The following is a 10603-nucleotide window of genomic DNA, read 5'->3' as shown; positions in this document are numbered from 1 at the left end:
TATAAGAGTGAGCAAATTGAGACTAACAAGGTTATTTTAAAAGGAATTGTAAACAGTACCTTCCTAGAAATATTTTTTTTAATGCACCATTTTAACAGAATGCCTTTCCCTTCTGGATTATTCAGTGTGTATGGAAAAGGAAGGCATTGGACTAATGAATGCAAATCAACAAGAAATAGTCAAAGTAACCCTTTGTAGTTAGGAAACACCTTGAAGGGCCTCTTCGAGACTCTTATAACAAAATCTGTTCAGTAGTTTCCTATCACCTTGGATGAAACACCTTCCAAGAGCAGTAAAGAACCTAATGCCCATTGTAAGAAATCATGCTGCTCTGGATGATAGAACAGCCATAGGAGATAAAAAGAAAATTTCAGGAGAAACCATATATTAAAACAGTATTAGGTTAGGAAGCTCCACAAAATTACTTTTTGTGCTTTACCTTGTTCTGCTTGTTACTTTTATTTATAAATATACATTAGAGTTACTGCTAATATACTCATGACAGAATCTATACTAGGCTGTTTTTAGATTTCTTCTGCCAATGAAATTAATCACAAATCCTTTACTTTACCCTAAGGTAATCCAGGCAAGGGCAAATCACAACCACTTTCTTCACCAAAATAATACACAAATGATTTCTAGGAAACCTCTTGAGCCAGCTCCCAATATTTCAAATAATTTTCAGCACCATTATCTTCTATGCTCCTACTAATATGCCCCATTATGCAGTGCTTAAAGCATTCCACTGCTTTTATAATCAAAAGTGCCAAAATTCCATATTAGTCCAAACAAAAGAATGGTCAGGCCTATCGCAATAATGCCCACTCCTGGTATCAATATCTGTCTTAGGGTTTCTATTGCTATGAGAAGACACCATGATCATGACAACATTTACTAAGAAACCTGAGATGGCGCTTACACTTTCAGAGTTTCAGTATATTACAATAATGATGGGGTGAATGGTAGTGCCCAGACAGATGTGATGCTGGCAGTTTCTTCACCGGAAGGTAGCAGGAAGTCAAATGAATGGCACACTGAGTGAAGATTGAGAAAAGACCTCAATGTATGCCCCATAGTGACATAATTTCTCCAACAAGGCTACACCTCCTAGTAGTGCCACTCTCTTTGGGGGCCACTTTATTTCAAACCAGCACAGTAATGAATATTGGAAAGAGGCAGGTAAGGAGTTAGTATGATTAGATATGGTAGGGAGAGAGTAACCATATGTGTTGTATGAGTGTGAGAGTATGTGTGTTTGTGTGTATGTGTATTTATCAAAGAACTAACAATAAAAATATGATAAAAATAAAAATAGTAATAAACACTGCCTAAAATGAGGAGAAAGAGGAATTTTTTACTCACTGATATTGAAATTTTGATCTTGTTTATGTACTGTGGAAATCAATATGCATCATCTTCCTCCTCAAAACAAACAAACAAGCAATCAAAACTGAAGACAAAATACCACGTGTCCCAATCTTAGGACTCTTGAAAATATCACCAAGGTTCTAAAAAATAGAAATGTCATTGAGATTCTTGCACCTACATATTTATTATTCAAAATAGCCAGGATAAAGTATTAGCCAAGGATGGCAATGCGTACTGACATTCTTTTATTGTACAGGGTTGTTTTGGCTATCCTGGATCTTTTGTTTTTCCATATAAAGGTGATTGTTATATTTTCAAGGTCAGTGAAGAATTGTGGTGGGATTTTGATGGGGATTGCTTTGAATCTGTAGATTACTTTTGGCAAGATTGCCATTTTTACTATGTATATCCTATCTATCCAAGAACATGGGAGATCTTTCCATTTTCTGGTATCTTTGTTAATTTCTTTCTATAAAGCCACACAGTTCTTATTATAAAGGTTGTTCACTTGTTTCATAACATTACCCCAAGATACTTTATGTTGTTTGTGGCTATTGTAAAGGGTGATGTTTCTCTGATTTCTTTCTCTGCCTCTTTGTCATCTGAATAGAGTAGGGCTATGATTTTTTTGAGTTTATCTTGTATCCTGCTAGTTTGCTGATGGTGTTTATCAGCTGTAGGAGTTCCCTGGTAGAGTTTATTGGGTTGCTCATGTAAACTATCATATCACCTGCAAATAAGACAGTTTGACATCTTCCTTTCCAATTTGTATCCCCTTGATCTTCTTTTGATGATGTATAGCTTTGCCTAGAACTTGAAGTACAATATTGAAGAGATATGAAGAGGTCAGCCTTGTCTTGTTTCTGATTTTAGAGGAATCGCCTTAAGCTTCTCACCATTCAGTTGGATGTTGGATGTTGGTTTGCTGTATATTGCTCTTATTATGTTTAGGTATGTTCCTATTATCCCTGATCTCTCCAAGACCTTTATCATGAAAGGGTGTTGAATTTTGTCGAATGTTTTTTCTGCATCTAGGGATATGATCATTTGGTTTTTCTTTACAGTTTGTTTATATGGTGGATCACATTGATAGATTTTCATATGTTAAACCATCCCTGCAACCCAGGGATGAAACATACTTGATCATGGTGGATGATTTTTCTGGTGTATTCTTGGATTCAGTTTGCCAGTATTTTTGGAGTATTTTTGCATCAATGTTCATCAGGGATATTGGTCTGTTGTTTTCTTTCTTTGTTGTGTCTTTGTGAGGCTTGGGTACCAAAGTTATTGTGGCCTCATAAAAAGAGTTTGGTAATGAACCTTTTCTTTCTATTGTGAGGAGTATTCGTATTAGTTCTTCTATGAATGTTTGGTAGAATTCTGCACTGAAGCCATCTGGCCCTGGGCTTTTTTTTTTGGGGGGGGGTTGGGAGGCTTTTGATGATTGCTTCTATTTCACTGGGGGGTTATAGGTCTATTTAAGTTGTTTGTTCTTGATTTAATTTTGGTAAGTGATTAATTTATCCATGGATTTGTCCATTTCCTTTGAATTCTCAAATTTTGTGCAATACAGGTTTTCAAATTATGGCATGAAGGTCCCAGCAATAACCCCTTTAGGCATATAACCAAATGAATCTCATCCATGCAACAATCACTTGTGCTTAACTATGTTCATAGCAGCATTATTTGTAATAGCAAGTACTGGAAGCAACCTAGACCCTTCAACTGAAGAATGGATAAGGAAGATATAGCACACCTAAACAATGGAAATCTATTCTGCAGAAAAAAATAATGGAATCTTGAATTTTGCAGGCAAGTGGATGGAACTTAAAGAAACCATCCTAAATTTGCTGACCCAGTCACAGAAAGAAAAACATGGTATGTACTCACTCATATTAAGATTTTAGACCTAGAGTAAATGATCAACATTTTATATTTCACACCACCAGAGGAACTAGGATACAAGATGTAATCTAAGAGATTCATATATAGCCCCTCACAGAAGGGGGAAGGGACAAGTTCCCCAGATACATGGGAAATGAGGGGACAGTGAATGGAGAGAGAAGTAGGAGAAAGAGAAGGGGATGAGAGGAAAACACGTGCAACTAGGACGATTGAGTCATGGTAGGAATAGAAGACTGGAGAGAGAGAGAGAGAGAGAGAGAGAGAGAGAGAGAGAGAGAGAGTAAGCATAAAAGACGGAGCCATTATTGGTTTGAACCTAAAGAAAGGTCTAGAGACCTACAAGACTGCAGCCAACTAACAATTTGAGCAGCCGTGGAAAGGCTACACATAAATGCCCTTCTCGGATAGTGAGATCAACAACTAACTCACCCAACATCATGGAGCCCTCATCTAATACCTGTTGGAAACAGAAGCAAACACCCATAGCTAAATACTGTGTCTAACTGGAATCCAGATGCAGAGGGAGAGGACAAGACCAAGTTGCTGAGACACATAGAGACTGCTGACCTGAACAGAGAGGAGCTGATGGGCCCCAGGACTGATAGCTGGGAATCTAGCATGGGAATGACTCCAACCCCCTGAATATGGGTTTCAGCTAGAGGGACTGAGCAGTCTTGTGACCCCATACAGTAGAGCTGGGATGTATTCCTGATGTACAAAAGGACCTTGTGGAGGGATACCCCTTGGCCTAGAGGCAGGAGAGAGGTCCTAGTCCCTACTTCAAATGATGTGTTGGATTTACATGATTTATATTGGATTTACATTACATTTACAATGGATTTGCATTGACCTAAATGTGGAATTGGGGCATGGGGATGGGAGGGGAGGTTGGTCATAGTGCATGTGAGGTTGAGAGAAGGTATAAGAGAGGGAGGGAGTGAAGGAGGGAGTGAGGGAGGGAGAGAGAGAGGGGTAATTGGGATCAACAGGTAAAATTATATATATATATATATATATATATATATATATATATATATATAATACTTCAGCTTTGTTAGGTCTTATTAAGGATGCATTCAATTCTATGATAGTATTACTTAGTAAACTCAATATGACCTTAACAATATAGGAACTTTTTAAGCTTGGAAATAGAAGCTTGTTGGTAGCTCATGACAAGTATTTAACATTTATCACACAGGTAGAACATATGAAATGTGAATATTGAAACTGCAAAGTGCTTTAAAATCTAATATCTGTGTTCAAACATGATGCCAAGAATAAAAATTCTATACCTCATTTTGTGATAGGTTGTATTCAAAATAAAGATGTGCTAAAAAAATAAAATTATGTGCAAGCCATGAGAAATATAAATGAACCTTGTGTTTAAATTTGGAACCCATTCTGAAGGTGTTATGGAACTCTCCAAATATGAAAAAAAATAAATAAAACATTACTGTTCTCAAGTGTTTTTCTCTGCTCAAACTTAATCAAAAATCCTTTAAGTTGACAGTCATTTGCCATTTTGGAGTTTAATGTATTCAAGTGAAAAACACTATGTAGAGAAAATTGTTTTAGATTATGAATCCTGCTTAAATGGCAGTTTAAAATATGGTTCTGTTCTGCACAGTGGATACTAGGTCAGAAAATATTATGATAAAAGAATTACTTTCTGCTGTGAAAAGTTTATCTTGGCTTAAAAAACAGTAAATAAACACCATTTTAAAATCATTATTGTTTGTATTTTGGAATAAAAGCATTACTTTCTCAAAATAAAATTTTATTAATGAGTATGAATATGTGCACTCTTCTGATTTTAGCCCTTACCCAGCTGGAAATTATCAAGAAACTTCAGCATTTTAAAACTTAATTTTATGTAGTATATTCATTATCTTGATCATGTTAAATAAACATCTACTGGACCGAATAATTTTTGAACTTAGAACACTGCCATTTTTTTAAAATGAGTTACTAAGTAACATGATTTAAGGCCAGAAAATAAAATGCTATGTGCTATTGATACCTTGGGTTCAATTTTCCCTAGATTCACTAGAATTGTGAAATAGATTAATGTCACCAAATAACTTGTTGATTACACAGATACTACTACTGTTTGTAACCAACACAGGAGTGATTTCTGTTAATATTTACTCAAAAAGATTCAAAGTGAAAATTAAAGTTTCAAATTAATGAAGTCATATTTTATAATTTAATCAATAAAGGTTTAAAATTGGAAAAATTCATGGGTATAATAGCTATAGCAGGGATTTTTAAAAATGGCAAAAATATAACCTGGGACTTTTCAGTGGTAAAAGATTTTCTACATTATTAATTGTGGTTATTATAAATTCTTGGTTCAGTAACTACCCACTGAAGCACATAACTACTTATTAGTGTGTTCTGCACCTCTGATAATGAATGTTAAATTCAATTATTCAATTAATAACACTGAAACTAAATGTTGAATTATGTTGGATAGCTTTATTTATTTATTGTATGTGACATTTACATCATTTATCTTTATCAAATTTATTTCTGCATTCCTTTACATCCATCCTCAATCCTTGTACCCCTCATCAAATAAAAAAAACTTAACAGAGGGAAAAAAAGAAAACTAATTAAAAGAGAAAAAATGAAAAATCTCACCATAGAAGCTGCAGTGTGACATAGTCAGTCACATTGTATAGTGGTTTGTCCATGTATCTTGCAAATATGCATCAAAATTATCATTGTTTGGGTTTGAGGCCTCTGACTTCTAATACACTATTAATGCGGGGGTCCTCACTAGGACTATTTCTGGGTATCCTGTTGTTGTCCTGTGCTGTGGAGATTCTGCAACTTTGGGTCTGCAGGTCAGGTTCCATTATGTGTTCCAGAAAGTCATAGAATGGGATGGATATTGGGGTGTGCCAAGTCATAAACCTGGATGTAGGCCTGAGCAGCTTTAGGGTTGGTTCATATAATGAGAAATGGGAACAGCTCTTCCATGTGGATAACTTCCAGGCTCTCACCAACAACTAACTGAAGGAGTTGTGTCTCCTGTTCTTATGGCCACATGGCCAGCTCTCCCACCTTCCCAAGATATTAATTGGCAGGGGGGGGAGAACAACTCTCCTGGACATCAAGTCAAAGGGTAAAGGGAACAGCTCCCCATGTTCATAACTTAGGGGCTGGCTCACCCACACATGCATTACCAAGGCTGGCTCTATTGTACTTCTCTGGTGAGGTTCAGGGCCTGCAGCTGGTAGGGTTCAGGGATGGGTCTCCTATACTTGTGATCACAGTGCCAAGTCTCCCACCTGTCCCAGGCATTGATAGATGGGAGAAAGGGCATCCTTCCCCTGTTCATGCCACCACAAGACAGATGAGGAATGAGGACATCTCTCCTATGGTCACTCACACCTCAGCAGACATGGTTGGCTCTATTGGGATTCCCTAGTGAGGGGCAGGATCTGCTGTCCGGAGTGTTGCAACTGGTGGGGTCAGGGATAGCTCTCCCATCTGTCTCAGTGGTGATTTGTGGGTGACAGGGTAGAGGAGAACTCTCCTAACCTATGCTCTCTTAAGACTGATGGGTAATGAGGAAAGTTCTACTTTGATCACTATCTAGGGCCTGGCTCACCCATACCTCCACCAATAGGGTTGTGTTGATTGTGTTGCCCAGGTAAAGTACAGAGTCTGTCTATTGTTACCTCAGGTCCAGCTCTCCCACCTGCCTGTGGTTTTGGTGGGAAGTGGGAGGTCATCTTTACCCCATTCATGCTGCAACCAGACAGGAAAAAAATGAGGGCAGCTCTCCCATGCTCACAAGTTCAGGTTGGTTCATCCGCACTTCAGTTAACAGAGTTGGCTATGTTGTGCTGCCCTGGAGAGGTGCAGAGCCTTTAAAGTTTTGCAGCTTGTTGGGGGCAGAGACATTTCTCTTACTCTATTACGTCAGGGTTGACTCTCCCACCTGCCTTGGACACTGATGTGTTGGGGTGCAGGAAGGACATCCCTCCCCAGCCAGTGCTGCCATGTGGCAGATGAGGTATGGGGCTAGGTCTCCCATGCTTAGATTCTCATGTCTGGTTCACCCGTGCTCTCAACAAGGTCATCTCTGCTGTGCTTCCCAGACAAATTGCAGGAATTGTCCTGTGTATTTCCACTGGTCAAGGATTCAGCTCCCTCATCATCTCAGCCAGCGCCATTATTCTCTCTTCTCTCCCAATATGTCTCCATCCACAGGACCTGAACTATTTTCTCATTCTCTCTCTCTCTCTCTCTCTCTCTCTCTCTCTCTCTCTCTCTCTCTCTCTCTTTCTCTCTGTCTCTCTCTCTCCCTGTATCTCTCTCTGTGTGTGTGTATGTGTGTGTGTCTCTCTCTCTCTCATAAAACAGCATTCTCTCTGTCTCTCTCTGTGTGTGTGTGTGTGTCTCTTATAAAACAGCAGCACACCATACCATTCTTTTACTCCCTCTAATAGTACCTATATGAGTATGCCAGGGGTAGACAGTTCCAGGCCTTTGTGTGTATCATTGCTGTACTTAGGTCACCATGATACTGTGTTGGGCCATGCTTCCTTATCACAAAGAGATCATATTTCCCAATTGCCCTGCACCAAGGCACTGGGCAGGCTTCTGGATGGTTTATTTGACTGAATTCTTCCCACTCCAGCCACATCTCAAGGAGTTGATGCTCTGCTAGAGTTCCGTAGGACGGGGTTAGAGTCTCCGGCTCCTGCTTGTCTGAAATGAGCTCATCCTGGCTACATGTCATTGGATGAGTCAATCCATTTTTATAAAGAGAAAAATATAAGTTTATATATCTCAAGTGAGAAAGAAAAAAGTCCTGTATCATGTTCTGCAGGTAGGGAAGCTTCATGCAGATACAGAGTTCTCAGAGACAAATAAATTTTAATACAAAGAAGATTTAAAAAATGAATTCTACTTCCTTAACTCTATGAGGAAGAAACTAAGAAAACTGAGCAGAAAGAAAAGAATCCTTAAAGGTGATAAATTTTCTCCACTCAGCAGAAATGCCTTCTTCCTGAAGTATATGTCTGACTAAAGGACTTAAATACAATGCCTGTGGAAATTATTATGGCAGGGTCTGAGGGAATGGCCCTGATAAGCAATACTGTTTGTTAAACAAGGCCATGTATTTAAAAAAGAACAAGGATAGGTATTTTGGAGAGTTTACACAAGGAGTAAATGATGTAAGTATATTATAATCTCACGAATAAAAGATATAATTTGAAAATCTTACTGAAAAATAGCCTGTGTAATTCACTCCCATAACCTTACGTTACTTCTGAAATAATATACTGTACTACAAGAATGACTCTTTGAGTATAGTGTGACCCAGATGAACTATGTTTCAAAGAACTTCAACCTAGGAACATATATAATGTTGGTGGAGCAAAAGCTATATCATATCAGCTTTAACAATATGGACTTATTAGACCAAGAGCCTTCATTTAATGTTACAGCTCAGCTATTGATGAAGTCAATGGTTATAAATTTGGTTGTGACATGGCTAAAAAATAGAGTTGACAGTGAATAAATTCCCTTACCTAAAGATGGTGAAGGAGAGATTCAAGGATCAATGAAATGGAAATGTTAGTGCCATTTACATCTAAACCATACTATTCAACCGAGCAAAGCTCAGAAGACATAATTTTCTTAAAAACCCTGAGAAGATAGTTATGACTGGGAAAATGGAACACAATTGTTTCTGTTATCACTCTTTACTGTAGTAGGAACTTACAAAAGAAAAATATCACACAATGAAAAATACAAATGAAAAATTAATGTTGGGGTTTACAATGGAAAATATTAAACCTCCAAAAGCACAGTTAGTGTGATTAAATAATAATTAAGAGAGTTGAAACAGAAATCAGAATATTCTGACCTGAACAACCTTGTGTATCATCTCATTATTACAAGCCTTTTAAAACTAAGACACAATAATCAATTAATGATATACAAGCAATAGAGAGAGAGGAAAGTATATTATAAGAGTAGGGTGGTCAAACCTAGACTGGGCTAGGTTTTTCCACTGTATGGTTCTTATTTCTGCTTCCTTCATGGCCATATGATAAAGGACAGTTGTTTTATTCTTCATTCTGTAAATGTTCTATATGGAGTCAATTTAAATTGTACATTGGGTTTTTTTTTCTGATGTGAATAGAAGTATATTTATTTATCTTCTGAATAAATTTTTCTATTGAATAATCCCCTAAAAGCATCTTTCATTTGAGAATTTCTCAAGGTATAGATTAAAGGGTTTAACATGGGTGTTATCATGGTGTAGAACACAGCCACTGCCTTATCAATGGGTAAAGTAGTTGCAGGTCTCATGTACACAAATAGAGAGGGCACAAAAAATAAGACAACAACTGTGATGTGGGAGACACAAGTGGAGAGTGCTTTGCGTCTCCCTTCTGCACTCTGGTTTCTTAGTGAGTACAAGATTACTGTGTAGGAGCCCACAAGAAGGAGAAATATTAACAGACAGATAAACCCACTGTTGGCAGCAACAAAGAGCCCCAAAATATGGGTATCAGTGCAGACCAGATCAAGCAAGGGGTTAAGATCACACATAAAGTGATCTATGACATTGGGGCCACAGAAGGGTAAATCAATAATGAACAGGATCTGTATGATTCCATGAAGAAAGCCTCCCATCCATGACACTCCCACTAGTAGGTTACATACTGCTCGTTTCATGATGGTTGCATAGTGCAGGGGCTTGCAGATGGCCACATAACGATCATAAGCCATTGCAGTAAGTAGGATGACTTCAGCAGCTGCAAAGAAATGTTCTCCAAAGACTTGGGTCATGCATCCATTGAATGGGATAGTCTTTTTTTCATGAAGTGAATCAAATATCATTTTAGGATTATTAACAGAAGAATAGCAGGCATCAATGAAGGAGAGATAGGCAAGGAAGAAGTACATTGGGGACTGTACCAATCGACTGTTCGTAATGGTGACCAGAATGAGTAAATTTCCGACGACAGAGACTATGTAGATGACCAAAAACACAATGAATACAATTTTCTGCATTTTTTGGTTCTGTGTGAGCCCCAGGAGAACAAACTCAGTCACATTCCTCTTTGCCATCTGCTTCATTAGAAAGTCATTCAAATTTCCAGGAAAAACAATGCATCCTCAACTTCATTTGATATCTGCATTCTAATAATTAATGTTTAGATGTTACTCAGCTGTAAAATTTTGTGAATATAGATGTTGTTATTTTTCATGTAAAAGAAAAGAAAGAGAGAAAGAAAGAAACAGCTCTCCTTACTTTGTGTTAATCAATTTGACTCCTGTATGACTGGATGAAGAA

At 37.8% G+C, this 10603-nt stretch overlaps 1 protein-coding gene across 1 annotated transcript; it reads right to left on the bottom strand.

Moving 5' to 3' along the window:
* Positions 1–9450: 9450 nt before the first annotated feature.
* On the bottom strand, positions 9451–10386 carry LOC127221992 (olfactory receptor 4C46-like). The gene has a single exon (XM_051183919.1). The coding sequence runs from the start codon at positions 10384–10386 to the stop codon at positions 9451–9453; it is 936 nt and encodes a 311-aa protein (XP_051039876.1).
* Between the last annotated feature and the right edge of the window lie 217 nt (positions 10387–10603).

Source organism: Phodopus roborovskii, unplaced genomic scaffold (assembly GCF_943737965.1).
Source record: "Phodopus roborovskii unplaced genomic scaffold, PHOROB, whole genome shotgun sequence".
Lineage (NCBI taxonomy): Eukaryota > Metazoa > Chordata > Mammalia > Rodentia > Cricetidae > Phodopus > Phodopus roborovskii.
Note: the sequence above shows the minus strand (reverse complement) of the source record. Positions and strands in the feature narration are given on the sequence as shown.

What these genes read in the sequence shown, in the direction of transcription:
- LOC127221992 (XM_051183919.1), bottom strand. Translation starts at nt 10,386, where the DNA reads ATGAAGCAGATGGCAAAGAGGAATGTGACTGAGTTTGTTCTCCTGGGG.